At 36.1% G+C, this 19,446-nt stretch overlaps 1 protein-coding gene across 1 annotated transcript in view; it reads right to left on the reverse strand.

Moving 5' to 3' along the window:
- Positions 1–19,446, reverse strand: part of LOC149797122 (synaptotagmin-5-like) — a 69,599-nt gene that overhangs the window by 45,179 nt on the left and 4,974 nt on the right. The window contains exon 2 of the mRNA XM_089961795.1: positions 8,959–9,142. Coding sequence (XP_089817921.1) covers positions 8,959–9,142 — 184 coding nt within the window. The remainder of the gene's footprint in view (positions 1–8,958; positions 9,143–19,446) is intronic.

The following is a 19,446-nucleotide window of genomic DNA, read 5'->3' on the forward strand; positions in this document are numbered from 1 at the left end:
TCAGAAGACCAATCCAATATATTCAACACCTGCCACAAACTAAAAAAAAGAAAGAACTAAACTAAAAATGGAGCAAAATTATATTGGATCCCCGGATACATTCCCAGGATTTTTAATGAATAACAACCCTAACCTCAATAACACCTATATAAATATAATAAAGTGTATACATGAATCTGGGTTACAAAACAAAATATAAAACCAAAATTACATAATTAAATTATTATCAACTAGGAGATTGGCTAATAAACCAAACGTTAGGACCAATAAGATACGATGCCTTTGACCAGTCGTAAATGACCCGAATTCTGCGGCAAAGAAATCTATCTTATCCAAATAATTTTAACCAGAAAATAACATAACACTAGTACAGGCTAACAAACCTAAACATGGGGAACAAATAAGATTAGATGTCTTTCACACGCCCTAGCGACCCGAGTGATCGGCAAAGAAATCTGTTTTATCCAAATAGACATAGCCTGGTAACAAACATCACATAATTATTATTCAGGTTAAGAATCTCAAATATAGGGGGCTAAAAAAGATTAGATACCCTTGATCCGTCTTAGAGCCCCGAGCAATTCGACAAATATATGTCTTAGTCTTAATCAAATAAACTTAGCATGAAAATGTAAATAACGCCAAACAAATCCAAACAGATACCAATAAGGCAACTAGGAAACATAAATAGTTATGGGGGAAGGGGGGGGGGTAGAATTTTGTTTTAAAAAATAAAAGGATTCCAATAAATATTTTTTCTTCTTTAGTATTCTTCCTTCAACCTAACCAATCTTTCCCACTTTTTAGCATGCACTTAACACCATTATTACCCTTGAGAACTCTCGAGCCGAAGGTGTCAGTCATATTATACCACGAGAAATTCTAGGCCCCAAACATTAGCGCATAGAAGGTGGTCAAACACCCAAGACGATCAGGGCCCCATACACAAAGTAGCAAACTTAAAACAACTGTAGGAAAAAAGGACCCCAAATTAGCATAGCAACGACCATCAAGCCCAGCAGCACAAGGTTGCAAACAAAACAACGTAAAATTAGACAAAAACAGAATCCTTCATATAATTTGGTCTCAAAAGTCCAAGACTATCAGGACCAGCCACACAAGGTGGCAAACGTTATTAAAACTATCACCTAAGAAAACTCTCCTAGGCTAATTCTAAACTCAAAACAGCACATTGTTTTTCAAACTTGTGTAGGAGAACAATTTAGACCAGATATACTGAAGTCTAGGAGCACCGACCTGTGACCTTGGAGCCGCAATTCCACCTCGCCTCCCGTGCAACGGCCAGACATAAAAACAACAGCGTGCAGTGCACGCCCTTAATACTGAAAATCCAGTACCAAACATATGTGTTTGTGATGGGCCTTTTTCCACTCATACATACCTAAATGAAGCTTAAGTAGTGACAACTGAATAGGTTGAGTGTGTGCTGGTTCTATTCCCACTTGCCTTCAAGCCCTCCATTCAGACAGTTAGGACCTCTTGTAAGGTTCACTGCCTGACGGCTTTAATTAAAAAATGTTCCTTGAGCACATAAATACCATGGGGAAATGGCTCCAATTCCTTCCCCTAGGAGCAATTAAATAGACTATTGTGTAGGCATAAAGCAGAGGTACATGCTTGAAAGAGCGCAAACCTTTTCAATTTAACACAGATAGATAGATAGTCTTGCCATCTATTGTTGACTCATATGAAAAGACTAGCCAAGCTGAACGAAGCTTACGTGAATTTACATCGTGTCAGGCAAAGCCTGATACCCGAACCTGAAGAGGTAGAGTATGTCAGAATGTTGAAAGTGACCGAAGACCTGATAGAAGAGCTCTTCAGAGAGGAAATCAAGGAAGAGAAAGAAGAAGGGACGGAGAAGTACATACTTCAGAAGCAAAGAGAGCAGAGCGAACATCATCAACAGCAGCATCAACAACAGCAGGCAGGAACCAGACAGAGGATTTGTCGACTGCCGTCTAGCACCAAAGAGTTCTCATTCTCTTTCCGAAGAAGCAGACATTATCCTGTGGGAAATATTGCCTCCAGACAGATTGCCATAACTCCCTGTCCACAAGACAGCCCTTTTCAGGGCTATCCCATACTCTAGAAAAGACATACTAATTCAATTGCCAATCTGATATTAGTAAAATTACATAGATGTGTGTCTATAAGCAGTTCGCTTGTTTTACGTTGTTAGATGTGTGTCCATAAGCACTTCGTTTCCGTGTCTTGTCAAAACATAGTCTGTGTGGTTTTGTTTGCAGTTGGTGATTGTAAGTAAAAAGTGAGTATTTCTTTTAGGTCCGCGCTTTCCATAATTTTGTGATCATATGGATCTTCAACGTTTTGGTATCAGGTGGATGTTTTCCTTCACGTAAAGCGAAAGCGTTCGTCATTCTGGCTACACGTCGTTGATTCATCACTCAGTAGAATCACAAAACTCTTGGAACTCCAAATGCACCTGGAGTATGCCAGTCGAAGTTTAGACGAGCTGGCTATGGAGGCCATATCTGAAAGTGACAGGATAGAGAAGGAGGAAGAGAAGAATGAAAAGAAAGAAATTATCCTGCCTCACCTGATGATAAGACAGAGCTGTGAAGTCAAGCCGATGGTGAGGACACCTCCACAGAGACAAACATCACAGCCACTACCAGCAAAGCGATCCGTGGTCCCACAAGTATAGAATCGGGACCAAGAATTGGTGAGACAAGAGCGGGAGCTTCGGCGTTCACAGGAGGTAAGGAGGCAGCATCCACGGCTGCAGAATAGGAGAAGGAGGGACATCTTCAGCGTCTCGCAAACTGAAGCTTGGGATGACGAGGCCACTCAAGCTGCCTCCGCACTCGCAGCAGCTACAGTCAATTGGGACAATGACTGGAGCCTGTGTTGTTTCTGTGGTGCCAGGCCTAGCAGGTGTCACCATTAACCAGGTGCATCAGACCTTCTCAGGGCTACCCAGATCTCTAGAAAAGAGACTATTCCAGTTGCCAACATGCGTGAGTGCGAAGTAGTGTGATTATAAACACTAACTTCTTTACTAATGTGATTGCGTGTGTGTGTAAATGTGTGTGTGTGTGTGTGTGTGTGTGTGTGTGTGTGTGTGTGTTTGTATGAGCTCGCGTACGTTTGTGTGGATATTATAATGTGTTTTTGTCAGTGTTCGCGTACGTTTGTGTGGTTAGTAAAGTGTCTGCTTTTTTCTCCTTTCCATGTGTGGATTGTAAATATTGGGGTTTTTGATAGTATATTTTGAGTTAATATGAGTTGACGTAGGTTTGTGTGAACAGTAAATAGTGTGACTTTTTCCTCTTCATGTGTGTGGATAGTAGATTTTGTGTTTGTATGACTTAGCGTACGTTTGTGTAGATAGAAGATATTGTGGTTTTTGTTCTCTTCCCTCTTTGTGGATAATAGAATTTGGGTATGTTTTTTACATTTCCCCTGTGTGGATAGTATATTTTGGGTTTGTGGATAGTATATAATATTTTTTCATCTTCTGTGTGAATAGTAGATAATATGTGAAGTGAATGTAAGGGATGTTTTTCTTTACGTCCATATAAGTATATATAAGTATATAAATCATAGCGGTCGTCAGTCTGGCTACATTAGACGACAATTTAGACCCGATACCCTAAAATCTAGAAGTTCCGACATGTGACCTTAGATCCGCCTTTCCACCATCTCCTCCCTTGCCACGGCCAGACATCAAAAACAAATAGCGTGCAGTGCACGCCCTGAATACTACTGGAAATTCAGTACCAACATATGAGTGTGTGATAGGACCATTCTGTCTCATACATACCTAAATGCAGCCAAGTAGTAGCGACTGAAGAGTTTGAGTGTGTGCTGGGTCTATTCCCATTCGCCTTCAAGCCCTACATTCAGACAGTTAGGGACTCATATTAGTACCACTGCCTGACGGCTTCAATTAAATAGTACTCCTTGAGCACATTAAAGCCTGGGGGAAGTGGCTCGAATTCCTTTCCCCAAGAGTAATTAAACAGAAAACCGTGTAGGCATAGAACAGTGGTACATGCACGGCTGTGCGAAAACCACTTAAATCTAACTTAAGTAAGTAAGTCTGGCTACCTCATTGTTGACTAGTCACGATCGTTGAAGAAAATGGATTTATTTGTTTAACAACATGAAAGACAGTTGGTAATGGATGGTGGATGGACTCTATGTAGTGGAAAGGCTTGAACGTGAATGGAGGTATCCAGTTACCAAAGGCTTTGTGACAAGACAGGTGACCAGCCTGAAAGTAGCCAGGGATCTAGTAAAAGGCATGATAGAGGAGGAAGTGGACAAAGTTAGAGGCTTCATTCAGCCTATGTATGTGAGTGTGGGAACATTAAAGCAGGTCCTTGATAATGTGATCAAAGTGAGGTGCTTTTTACAAGACATATTGAATTTCACAAAATGGTATTTTGTAAAGTGGGGGCTAGATCAATTAAAGAAAGGAGAAGAAATTATGAGAAAAGTGCTGGAAGAAGAGGTGAAAAAAATAAAGAGAGACAGGAATAATTTAGAAAATGAGGAGATGGTGGAAGAACTGGAGAAAATAGAAGAAGAACCCAAAGGCTCTTTTCAGGACCACTCATATGCCTCAAAAAGATTTGCTTTCTTGCCTAATTTTTTTTTAGTCGGTTGTATAGTTCTTTGTGTGATAGATTAATGTTCATCAATCTATGTTTGTTTCTTGTATGTGTTATATATGTCTATGTCCCGCCAACCGTTCTAGTTATTTTCCCCGCTCTTGGGTCCAGATTGAGGATAGCCACCCGCCTACATTGTTGCAACATTGTTACCAATCTTCAGTACAGTGACGTCATCTCACCTGTTCCATTCCTATTGTCCCTATATTAATGATAAGTCCCATTGTCCGCAAAAGGTCCCACGACCTTTTTGACTGGAATTTCCATTGTCCCTATAAATCTTGTCCCCAAAAGGTTCTACGACCTTTTTGACTGGGATGTATATTGTCCCCAAATCGTTCCACTATGCTACTGACAGGCTGGAACCACCCCTACGTGATATTTGTGATGAATGGTATTAAAAACATCTACATATTAGTTTGATTTAAATTTTTTATAAATGTATGAAGGGGATGAGGGTGTTTTGGGAGGGCGTGACGAGCCGGACCGGGTCCGCGCTCAGGCTGCAATCATCTCAACATGGGTGGTCAACCAAAGTCCATCCCTCACCGGTACCCCCTCCCACCTTCAAACTTTTTGTCCCTTTAAGGGTAATTTATATCAAAGCAGATTTCTCTTAGAGCTTTTAATGTTTATTATATAAGTTATTAAATCTTTATATATCTCGCCATCACAAATGTCATTAGTGTATTAAAAAAATGACTATCTTGCAAAGTACGATACGCCTACATTATGATCGACTGATATAGCGGTGTATTGGTATTTATTATAATGATACTCTCGGCTTGATTTTGTAATGATTTTATGTTATTGGCAACGAAGTGCGAAATAAAACAGAATAATGATAAGGTACTGAATAAACCAACACTAAAATAAAATTCAATATCACTGAATTTTACTAATCCACCACATTGTCATTAGCGACTGAACTGTACTCAGGTTATTAGATTTCATGGTGATAAAATGGCAGGGTTTCGCGAATTTTCACTCAAGAAGGAGAATTCTAAGTCGATTTTCACATTCGGAATTTTTATTTAACGTATATGAAGGTAATTTGTAGGGTCAAATCGCTTGAAAAAGCAGAAAGTCATGAATAAGAGTGTTCAAATAGGTTTGAAATAACCTATGGGGATAATAATTACATTAAAACTTCGGGAAATCAGTTAATTATTTATCACAGCTTCAATGCTCTAGGTACCAAACGTAATTATCGACTGGCATCTTTCGCTGTCTACTGCGTGCTACTTCCTGTAGTCGTCGTCATACTCTCCGCCGTGGATTTATCTCCCTTATGTCGTATAATGTCACTGCCGTAAAGATGTAATAAACCGTATGGAACTTTGTTGCAATGTTTCCTTTGTAATAGCTTCAGTGCACATAAACATTCTGCTTAATGAGTTCCAAAAACATATGAAGAAATATAATTGCAAAAATTAAAGAAAAGGTTAACTATCACTCTACACCATCGCCGCTTAGTTACCGCCTACATGGCAATTTACTATGCATCTATCCGCTCGTGGACCTAGACCTAGTTAAGAGCCAAACAAAATAGTTCCAGAAACTTGGCCCCATCATTTTGTTTTGTGGTGATGAATTACTAAGGGGAATCTAATATATGTATTGATTGTAATTTAAATAACGTACATGTTGGCGCTTCGAATCAAGCTGGAGATTCTTTAGTAACACGGTTGACATTTGCTTCGGAGAGTCTATTCTTTCAAGCAACAGTGTGATGTAGTTCACCGTCTTTGATAATCTCAATAATTCCGTAATTGTGGAGCTACATCGTTTTGAAAAGCATCTGAATAATGTCACATCCTTTGTATTTGTTCAATATTTGTTTTAAATATTGAAATATTAAAACTAAACATTGCCAATACTGGACGCAGACGACGCAGTGTTTGTGCTAAAATGATCAGTCTGTCACATTGTTGACATCGACAACTTCCGCATGGTTTAAATGGACAATACGTTGACAGCGTTAGAAACCGCCTGGCGACAATCAGGTTTAAAATTATAAATTGATGAATGAAATTGCAATGTTTAGTGCATTTTTTCATATTATTGATTCTGACTTTTAAAAACAAACAAATAAACAAACTAAATCATCCGGGTAATTTGAATAATATAACCATTTTATGAATGACATAAATGTTGTGCAAATGTATGTATGTATGTATGTATGTATGTATGTATGTATGTATGTACACTTTATTGCAGCGAAAATTGCTTTACTATATTTAAAGGTATCATCAAATATGCAAACTAATGCATATGGGCAAAGCAATACAGACCCAACACAACGCAAAAGCAGAATATGACATGCAGAAATATATACTAAAGTAGCAATTATTTCAATTCATCTGGGATATTTCCCATTATTTTTTATGTCATGTAATTGTCTCATCCTTAAAATAAAGTCATTACTCGGAGAGAAGTGCAAGACTCTATCTGAAATCCCAAATACAAGAAAATTATGAAAGTTAGCAGACCTCTTTGTTACCACTTCATAAACACAGCCCTACCTGTTACCACTTCATCCACCCAATCTTCCTTGTTACCACTTAATCCCACTGTTAAAACGTTATCCTCCCAGACCTCCGTGTTACCACTTCATCCCCACAGCCGTCCTAGTTACCACTTCATGTACCCACAATTCATTTCTTACAATTATTTTTCATATTAAGCAGTGTAGCATAACACGTGTGCTTTTATTTTCTTTATAAATTATACACAAGTATACATACACATTCATAAACAAAGACGAGCATACACTTATAACATATGATAACTGAAAGGATAAGATGAGTGAGAATAAACTAAATTATGCTACATATCAAATATATCAAACTTTTATTCTTTGAAATTAAAATAAAGAAATTAAGAAACAAAATGCAATATGTCTGCCTTTTCACACCTTTCTATACGACCATGTTCTGTCATTTTTTGAAATGTAACTTAAATATATTAAAATACATAAGTTCTGTTACAAAAGCGTGCAAGCTATATAGCTGGTTACACTTGTTGGTATACACCATTTGTGCCTTCCTATGATGATTACTTCCTTGTAATTTAACTTTACATACTAAATGACAATCTAATTTATGTTTTAAACAGTATTTTAGAAATAAATACTGCACGTCCTCCAGTAAGTTCAAAAAGGTATCAATAACAAATTTCAAGTTTCCTCTTTTTGCATTGTCATGTTTCTCTAATAAACAAACAACTGGTGGATTATTCACATAATAAACCCGTATAATGCTTTGAATCTCATCATGCAATATAACTTTACATGAATATTCGTAAGACAAATGTGTGTACATCATCGTATCAACATAATCAATAGACTGGTCATGACGAGCATCTCGTGGTTCATCGAGAAAATGCGTAAAAGAAAAAGAAATACATGAACACGACTACGAACTGTTACTTGCATTCTGCTACGATATGTCGATTAACTGTCACTTTCAGGTAATGTATGGAGGGATTTCTAATGCGGTTGAAACCTGAAGTCATTCAATGGCAACAGACATCTTCGTTTTTGTGCATCAAGTTAAAGAAACAAACAAATAAAAACTAGGAATGCTGTTCGACACCTTTATAGTTCTACATTGTTCCCTTTAAAATGGTTTATCTACATGAAGGTTAACTGATTCTCTTTCTCGATTAGTGCAGTTATATAAATCAGGGTAATGGAGACATTATGCATCCAAATCTGACACCTAATTTTCATGCTCCCTTTGATTTGTCTTTTCGGGACAAGATGGAGCCGTCCTAACATTACATATTACGCCATTTTCTTCAAAACTAACCAAAGTACAATAATACAAGTGTCGAATCACAACCTTAGATCTTTTTTATTTAAATGAATAACTATAGATATTGATTCTGAAATCACACACTGATATGTTCCTGTATATGTCAAATAGGTTAACTATTGATGAGTAATTAGATGCTACTGCGTTTATAGCGGGCGGTAGAAAAAGTCGATTGTTCGATGGCAAATGATTGGACCGCTGTTAAATTACTCTGTATATTGACCACTACGATGAAGCATCAACTTATAGATCGGACAATGTGGTGTCAGCTGAACATACCAACAACGACCTTTCGCTACACAATATATTAAATCCATATATATCAACTGTTACAATGAACTATCGGCTTATGAAACTGTAAATGTGGTGTCAGCTGAACATACCAGCAATCACCTTTCGCTACACAATATATATATATATATATATATATATATATATATATATATATATATATATAAACAATTCTCTTCTTTACTCACCAAATGACGGATCAAATACATAGCTGTCTATGCTTGTATCACTCTTTGCGCTGATGCTGCTGGAATCCTCAGTGAGCGGATCACTCTTTATACTTCCCCGAGACATGGTGGAAATGCTGCCGCGTGAGGAAACGGAAGTCGACCTCGGCTGCACCGTCCGCTGTTCTTTCGATATTTGAATCTCCTGAAAAAAAAACTGACCTAGTCAGCAATCCTTAAAATGGACATGGTTATGATGCAAATCCTATATAACTCAATGGCAAATGTGCAAAGGGATCCTGACCGCAATCTCTCTAGTCATTCCAGTCAATCTATAGTGTTCATCATTTATGATGCCGATTAAAGTCTGAGTATCAATGAATTCGATAACCTTATGACAGAGAAATCGAACTTGTAGCTTACTGATGTTAGCTACACTTACTTTTCTACAGCATCAACCTTAAAACATTTAAGCAACGGAATAATTCGATCCATTATATTAGCACACTTTTTAATATATATTTATATATATAAAAAAACAGAATAATGAGGTGTTCTTAGTGAATAACGGATACATTTCATATGGTGGGTTAAAACTCATTCTCTTGAATGAGTGAAGAGGTTTTAACCCACAAAATTAAATGTTTCCGTTATTCTTTCAGAGCAATCAAATGGACTTTTAATGTTATGCCCTAATGTGTTGGCTGTTTAAAGGATATGACGTATTTAAGTGGCAGGTGGCTTACAGTAATGTCAGTTATTTACTGGACATGTTCAGTATGCATAACAGCGCACAAGAAAAGTTACACCTTAGCTGGATATAAATTAACTGAAATTTTCATTATAGCTTGTTACTAGTTTTAAGGATAGCAGTGATTATTAATAAAAAGCAACCTACAAATGTTTTATGGATTTCTAATTCCTTCGTAATTAGAGAGCGGTTAGATATCAAGTAAGTGCAGCTAGGTTAAATTGGCGAGACGCTAGTTTCGATATTTTAGTCGGCAATAAAGGATGGATGATGGAAGCTCAGCTTGACTAAATCACCTCCCACCAACAACACCCCCCCCCCATCCCAACCATAAAAGCAACAACAATGAATATGTAAACAGGCACAAAACGTTAGGACACGTAGATGTATGCAACATCTAGCAAACACTTTAAGTGTATTTTAGTAGTGTATTTTAATTATTGTTAGTGTTATATTAAGTTCACCCGTCTCCATATCTAAGGGGGTGAAGTAGTTCATACATCTGGAATTCGCTGCAGTGAATTATCAAATTGATTTTCGATGAAAGTCAATGAATTCGTGGAGCCGCAAAAAAATGAATGAGAGCTGATTATGAACTACATTTCTTAATGCGCAAGTTTTCTTTTAATAAAATATCAACAATTTCTTTTGACATCAAAATATTCTGCCATTCTCAGACAATAATCATACAGTTTTGAAGAAATTATTTCGTGTCTAAATATGTGCCTGATGAGAACGAATCTTGATGCCATATCTTTAACATTTATCGTATTTTTTATAACAGTTTGAAAATTTTATATCCCACAATGACACTCTTAAACAATGTGCTGCTTAAGTAACTAACAGTTGAAGACAAAACTGTTGAAAATATAAATTATTATGAATCATTCAATAGTTTTGTATTTGTAGATTAGGATGCGTAGGTGGCGCTCACCAGATAATATGTACTTTTGTTACAGTGACGTATGTAAGGTGAAGTAGTTCGCATTTAAAACATGCACAGTGGAGAGAATGTTTGCATCGCTCTATGCTACATTAATGTAATGTGGATGATATTTCTTTTGGATATTGTACTTTTGGAAATTTTACATGATTTAAGCACACTGCTAACTAAAATGACTGCTCCCTTGTGTTAAAAAATCAGTCTGAATTAGTCTAAAGTACACTATACATAGCAGCTATTAAAATAGGGAAAATGAATTTTGCCAGACTAGACAATACCAGCTTCTGAAAGTGCAATGAATGAATTACCAAATATATAAAATGTGAAAAAAGTTATCGGCTCTTTGTTATACAATTTACCTCTGAAGTTCAGGAAGGGAAAATGACCAAGTAGAGCTAGTACTTTTTTGAAAGGTGCACATTTGAAGTAAGGCCAAGCTGTATGCTCTATAACCCATAGTACACCCATCAATCATACACCAAAATAAAGGGAATTAAAGGTTCTTTGCATTATACCTAAGATATGCAAGGTCTTTTTTAAATAGCCAGTATAACCAGTGAGGAAAGCCGGGAAAATTCTTTTTCTTTAAAATCCTAATACGAAACTGTAGAGCGCCACCATAGCTTATTGCAGCTCCCAACTGAGGCCAAATATGAACCCCAACCTAGAACCAATGTCAGGCCCATTCTTGGCTATTCTACAACATATTATCCACAAGAACTTGAGTTGCTTCTTTTACATTCAATAAATCATTGATAAACATTCATCATTTAACTTAACCTGAAGCAATCTTTGTAGGAAGCTCTGTCTCGACTTAATATCTTTCTTCGCTCCATAAATTTGAAAGGAAATGCCAAAGCAATTATGGTTAAAATTACGATTTGCTGAATGTGTCCCATTCAGTTTCAGTAACACAGATTATTTTTAAGAAAGGCTTCCTTGTTTCTATTTCAAACTCAGAAGACATTAGTCTAAACTTACAAATTTCGCACGTTCACTGGCATTTCCATCATATATACTTTACAGTTTATTGATGGATTTCTTGACATAAACACTTTTGTCTTTTTGTTCATGTGATCGGTTGCTCTTTTCCCTTTCCGGAAGAACTAAAACTTCATTAACATTATCAGGCTACAAAATATTAGCATTTAGAACTTTAACTCATGGTCGTTTCTTCAATAAGTATCAGTTTATTTTATCTTCTAGTTCAATACTATGTTATATCTCTATGCGACGTTGGCGGAGGAGTGTGACCACGCTGGGAATCTTGGTACGTTCAAGCACCTCGTTATTAGTCACTCGATCGCTCCAGGTGAACCCGAGTATGCGTCGGAGGTATCGCCTATGAAAGGCGCTCAGCCTTTTGTCCTGTGAGGCGTACAGGGTACAGGTTTCACTGGCGTACAGGAGAGGCAAATAAATGTACTTAAATGGACAGCAAGATAGTATTCATGCAAAGCCAAACCTCCCACAACAGAGTTTTCAAACGACTAATTATAGTCCACAATTACATTGCGTCTGGGGAAATTATATCTTTAAAGCAACAAAATTAGTCGTGCATTTAAAAGTATGCTTGTATCTCATTAAAAGTACTTTGAACTATGATGATTTTGCTTGAGTATTTTTATGAACGAATGCAAAATATTTTCGCATGACAGAAAGAGCAGACTTTTAAAACCTTTATGTTTGGCAGTTTTATTCCTATCATTCAAGATCCTTCAAAATCCTTCATAAGCAACTTCACAATTATCAAAAAAGTCCCCCGGTCAGTACATATGCAAGGACATACGTAAACGACGAACAGTTGTGTACATGAAAATAATTTTTAAGCACATGTAAAGGTTCTTCTAAAAACTTTCGCATTCGTTGTGTTTGTACGTACTTTGTGTTAAAAATACGAATACATTTCTAATGCATGAAAGTTAAATTTCATAAGTCAAGTTTGTAACATTTAGGAAACAACAGAAAGTTTTACATGTACATTACAATTGTTTGTATACGTCAATGCACGAAAAGAAAACGTAACGTCACGGCAGTAAAGCCCGGAGCTCAACATATAACATATAACGCTATATTACTACTGTTTATTCTTCTACAACTACTACTACTACTTTTACTACTACTACTACCAATAATAATAATAATAATAATAATAATAATAATAATAATAATAATAATAATAATAATAAAAATAATGCAATACTACTACTACTACTAGTACTACTCCTACTGCTGGGGGCTCCGAGTAGTCTAAAGTGCTCACCGTTACGGATCGCTGCCATCTCACCTCTGTCTGCGTGGGTTCGAGTTTCGGATTCGGCCAATGTGGGTATGTGAAAAAGCTTGCAACTAGCTTCTCGTGGGTCGGTGGTTCTTTCCGGGGTTTTCCCCGATTCTTCCTCCACCATTTATACTATCCGCCATGTATAGCCTATCCTGTGCTGAAAATGGCGTTAAATTCTACAACAAAAACTACTACTACTACTACTACTAATGATAATAATAACAATACAGTTTTATCCACGGTATCTAATATGAAGAGAATAGATAAAACGTAAGTACAAAATATATATATGTGATCAGCATCATTTTCTGTAAGTAAGTTATACCATTAATTTTTTATAAGAATCAATTTACGTAGCCAAAGATGATGTCAAAATGACATCGACAATACAAATTTTCCTTTGTATGTGGGCTTTTTAATGTTCACCATGCGTGTAATCAAACTGCTTGTAATTAGCTTTATCGTACACCTAAATGTCAGGCATTTTTATTAAGCAACATGTGCTTTTATCGATGATACTTTTCTAAGATAGTTATTAATAGATATTTCGATGCGACAAAACACCTGTGTTTTCTTTGTGCAGGGATTGGTAATGATTTTTTTTTCTTCACTTATTGACTGCTCTGGTGGCCTAGTGGTTAGAGCTTCCGCCTCGGATGCGGGAGGTCGTGGGTTCGATCCCCGAGCGAGTCATACCAAAGACTTACAAAAATGATACTAACAGCTGCCTCGCTTGGCGCTCAGCATTAAGAGGTTAGTGTTAGGACTGGTCGGCCTGGTGTCAGGATAATGTGACTGGGTGGGACATTATGCTACATGTCTGCGGCATGATGCCCCAGTGCTAGACATCACTATAAACTGCCACACTGCAGTCATCGTAGCGATATGACTGAAACATTGTTAAAGCTACGTTAAAAATCCAAATCACACATACACTCTTCACTCATCGGTGTATTGGACAATCTGACTTTGAACACAAAGCAATATGGACATGTAACATATAAAACTATCACCAGCTGTTCATTATTAACATATGGTAATTTACGTAACAAATATTATTTCATGTGCTCATTTCACGTCCCTAAAGTCTGCATGCATGCATTATTGTATATATATAATCTGCATGCATGCATTATTGTATATATATATATATATATATATATATATATATATATATATATATATATATATATATATATATATATATATATATATATATATATATATATATCATAGGTACGTACGAATGAAGAAGTCAATGATTAAATGAACTAGAGTGTTTTTCAAAACATAATCAACGATACCCCGATCCACCACCACACACACAAAATTTATGCAAGTCCTACATGAGTAAAAACACACTAAAGGATCAATTTTATCTGCATGTCAGAGCTCGTCTTTTCGTGCCGATCTAAGGTGAGGCTGGATGTAGAGCAACACCTCAAGGTCAGTGACAGTTGTAAGTACAAATGTGTATTTTAATGCTCATTAAGTGTAAATATGACGATGAATCGGAGGTTTCAATTGTTTCCAAATTATACATCCCGGTCTAGGACTCATCGGGTATGAATAGAGCGAAGATCCAAAGTCATCATATATGGACGTTTTCTTTCACGCCCCGTAAGTTTGTATATGCTTATTTCGTGGCTGATCTCAACGGTTGCTAAGTTGTGAACTAGAGGGATAAACTATACCCAGTGTCGTCATTCTAACTAGCCAATTCGGCATTTCTTAAGACGTTAGTCAATGTCTCAGATAATGTCTCAGAACCAATTCTCAGATATGTTGATCTCATAAGTTTAGAGTTATTTTATATGTATGCAAGACTACTCCCACCAATCTAGCTCCATCCCAGAGAATGCATCAAATTTATATAATCGTTGTTCATAACTAACGACCATCCGTAACAATATCCCATGGATTGAAGTCTCTATCACGAAACATCGTGCAACATTACAAATGAACGTATACGCCTAGGCACTGACGGTTAGGATCATACAACCTGGCTTGTCTGAGAAAAGCTCGGAAATAATTAACGAATCTATCTTTTGGTTGGCTGTTTTATGTATGTTTGGGAGGAAAAGGGGAAGTATGCTGATAAAAATATAAAAGGAATAGGTAGGTAATCGGTGGTTAGATTTTTAGTACGTGAAGCAAATGCGTTGTCTATAAATAGCACGATCAAGTTGGTCAAAGTGTAGGAAGATAGGATACAGGTGTTGTCTGTAAGTATATCACATGCAGCGTCGAGGAACGTAATGTCACCGATTGAAGAATACAATTTGTTCTGAATTTATGCTTTTTTCTCCCAATCGAAACATTTACGCAGGCAAAAGTGACCACTTTTCTAAAGGATTTATCATTCTTAATTAACTCACCGACACATACGAGGAAGACGATATCCCGCTAAAACGCCTGAAAGCAGCATCAGTCTCCATCCTCCGAAATAAAAACTTACTGAGACACATCCCCATCCTTCTTACAGATTGTATCACGAACACTAAATAAGCCTGTATGTACAATAATATATGGACTGTATCACTGTACAGTGCAAAACGTTGAGCGACAGATGTTTCCATGTTATAAAATACCATTAAAGTTTTCATATTAGAATATGTTACCATACTTACATATGTGTGTGAACATCAATAATAATTTTAATTAAGATACGAATAAACTGTTCTTTCTTTCTTTTCTGCATATTTAGCCGTGCAGAACATTTCGAGTATGATTTTCGTATATATTCGGTAAAAATTTCATGTAATTGGAAACTAGGAATATTTTAATTATATATGATAGATCATGGGCAACTTGGCTTTGATGTTGTATTTTATGGAGTGAATATATACATAAATTCAATATTCAACATTGTACATGTATATGAAGACCAATGGTCTATAGAATGAACGCGGGAATGTGGAGATATGAATGGTGTGAATGGATAGGAAAAAAGAACACAGAGAAAATGGAATATTTTTCATGATCATACAAGTCAAGGTATTAATAGGCTCCATTAATTACAGAGCGGCAGAGAGACAGACAGATATACAGACGGACAGGCAGGCGAACGGACGGACAGATAGATAGATAAATAGATAGATAGATAGATAAGAATGACACATCTGTATCAGCGTACACGTTTTCACATTAAAGTTTGCTCGAAATGACATAACCTATTTGGATTACATGTTATCTCTTCATGTGAGTTCATGCAAAATATTGAGAATGATTTGCAGTTCTCAGTTTTCTATTACATTTATAGTTCATGTAAATTATCATTAACCTGGTACGTAGATCAAAACTGATAAAAGGTAAACAGAAAGGGCAATCGTAAGAAGTGACAACTCGGAGATCACCGTGTCATGTATTAAATAACATAATGCTGGATGCTTCAAACTCCTGCCCACGAATGTTATTCCTGTTTGATAAAGTTACTGTTTGCATGTTATTATCATTACAGACTTAAATTATGTATCGGTCTCCTGTCTATTAAAAAGTTCTTCTACAAAGGTATTAGATGTTCATTTAATTATCCGAAATCATTAGTCATATGAAAATAACTCCAAATGAAAATGACTACTGGTATCAAATTTGGTTTCTTTTTATTCATGGCTGTAAATAATAGGTAATATCTTTAGTTACATTTTGCCCACTTGAGTAAGGTCTGTTTTAGGAATATTAAGAACGTAAAATTACATAGGATATGTAAATAGATCGTTACGTACATCTTGACAGCTACTAATAATATGTAAACATGTTTTCGAGATTCGGACTTTTCTCATTGAACATATCGATTAGGACGTTTCTAACAGAATCAAGTTAATTATTATTGGATGAGTTGGGTCACACGATTAGGTATTTCGAAACATCAGCATGACTAGTGTGATCTGTTACGTTCGGGTAGTGTGTGAAAAATAGTTGCAATAAAAGGAGAGAAGTAACAATCAAATTTCATGAATATTTTGAAGTCAATCTTATTTCTTGTCTTCCTGTTGTAACAGCAGGTCTGCAGTCATATTTATGTTGCACTTAGATATTTTCTGAGAGGAAAACTTTTTGTTTTGATAGTGGAAATAGACAGTGCTCATTTCTTGGACTATGATATTAACCCAAAGTATTGTGAATTATTCAAAGGAATTTTGGACAACACCATTTTAACAACGTCACGAATCTTCGCGGGCCTTTATATTTCCAGTTCTGAAGTTTATTTGGAACTTTGTATTATTTTGGACCTTATTATAACTATATCAGGATTATTTTTGACTCATTTCGTACTGAAAGTTTTCATTTTCATTTCTAGCTATTAAATTATTAAAATATTTGTGAAGTTTTCTGTTACTCAGTTTATGAGTACAGAATCGTAACAATATATATGCATCTACAGAATAGCTGAATGCATGTTATTTTTGTGCTAAAGGTTCTAAAAAAATATGCATGGCATACGATAAGGAACTAAATTTCCCATGAAATGTAGTTATGCATTATATGTATGTAATGACTGACATCTTTTGACACATACTTACCTAAACTTTTAAAAACAAATCTTTTTGTAGGATTTATCCAAAATTGCAGGAATTAGTAATAGTAGTTGCAGTATTAGTAGTAGTAGTCCTCGTAGTAGTAGCAGTTGTTGTGGTTGTTATTGTTGTACATTCGATATATTAGATTTGACCTTACTTTGATTCGTCATATGCTAGTGAACGGGTATTTATTGTCGTTGACTCCAAACATACCCAATACCAGTTCTGTAATATAAATTATTTTGTCTTTAATGTGTCTTATGATAACGTGTTGGTCTTTTTACCGCTTTCTTCCATGTCTTTTGTGTTTCTGTTTTGGATAAATTAAGCAAAAGACGTATCTTTATTTATTAGTGGTAGTAATTGATTTTTTATATATTTGTTTTTCTCCCGGTCAGGACTATCGTTCTGAAGATTGTTGATTTTTCTGTGGCATTGTGAATGATCTGAGCCGTATTATTAAATATCATATATTGTTAAAAAAAAAAGGCAATTAAGTAATTTGTTAAGAATCCACGTCTTCAATTTGTATTTACAGAAGTAGTGATATTCGATCTGGCTCCTTAAGATAGATCTCCTGAACACGAGTTTAAGAAACAAAATACTTATAAATATCAGTTAACAAACTTGTTTTAGTACGATTAAAAAAGACAAAAAATGAATTAGTATCAAAAGTCTGCGTCCATACAGGTTTATTCTAGCACCATATTACACTGACATTTTTTTAATTTGATAATGTTCATTTAATTCAAGTCTGTTGCCTTTCAGGGTTCACTGCCTTTGTTTAATTCCGATCTCCAGTAAATTTCATTAAACCGATTGTATGCCTCACAAACATAAATGTCATTTGGCTGTATTTCTAATGCGTTTTCTAATGCGGATCAAAAGGAAGATAGTCATTATAAATGTAGCCAGGATGTTGTTCATCGAAGCAAGAGTAATAAATTTCACATTGTCTTGCCAACGGTGGTTGATATAGATTTGAGCATTTCTAAATCAGTCTAAACAGATTCAGTTTTTGTGTAATTTGAAGCAGCGACTGAGCTTCCCTATTAGTTTCCCTACCTTGTATCTTCTTAATATTGACAGAAAACATTATAATAGTAGAGATTTTTATTTAAATTAATTTGTTTTTCCGTGAGCTTTTTTCTTATCAATTATGCTTTAATTATATTCGATCTTCATTCGTTGGTGTTTGTTGGTCTAGTCTATTTAACGAAATTCCTAGTGCTTCTGTGTAGGCGTGTGTGTGGCTGCGTGGGGTATGACGAGGGTAATACGAAGAGTTGGTTTACCACTATCCACATTTTACTCCAATACGCCTCGACGTTATAAGTATGCGATATATTAAAGCGTGCTTCTTAACTCATATCACTGACATTTGATGGATCATCATGACTCGTCCTGTCTATTTTTGGTCGGATTTTAGGTTTATTTTCTTTTTTCTCTTCTTTAATTTCTTGATTTGTATCTCCCGGAATATTTGAGACGGTCACTATACTTGTCAGTTAGTAAGAACACTATCGGATCCCATAATGTGCAAGGTAGTTGCGAAGATTTATAGAAGGCATATAAGACACAATGATAGCACGGTTTTCCCCGTCTTAATGTTACTTTCCTTTGTTTCTTATATCACCAAGATGTGTTTCCTTTCTCTTTGGTTTCGTAATAAAACAGACATATCGATGCATTTGTCATCAGGATTTATTCCTACGAAATGATCAAGGTACTGACATATTGCTTCAAAGCTTTTAAGACTAGAGCCGTCGTTCATTCTATGTATGATGCGGGAGGTCGTGGGGTCGATACCCGAACGAGTCATACCAAAGACTTACAAAAATGATACTAACAGCTGCCTCGCTTGGCGCTCAGCATTAAGAGGTTAGTGTTAGGACTGGTCGGCCTGGTGTCAGAAGAATGTGACTGGGTGGGACATAATGCTACATGTCTGCGGCATGATGCCCCAGTGCTAGACATCACTATAAACTGCCACACTGCAGACATCGTGGCA

Source organism: Sinohyriopsis cumingii, chromosome 6, assembly GCF_028554795.1.
Source record: "Sinohyriopsis cumingii isolate HCF-2022 chromosome 6, ASM2855479v2, whole genome shotgun sequence".
In the NCBI taxonomy this organism is placed as follows: domain Eukaryota; kingdom Metazoa; phylum Mollusca; class Bivalvia; order Unionida; family Unionidae; genus Sinohyriopsis; species Sinohyriopsis cumingii.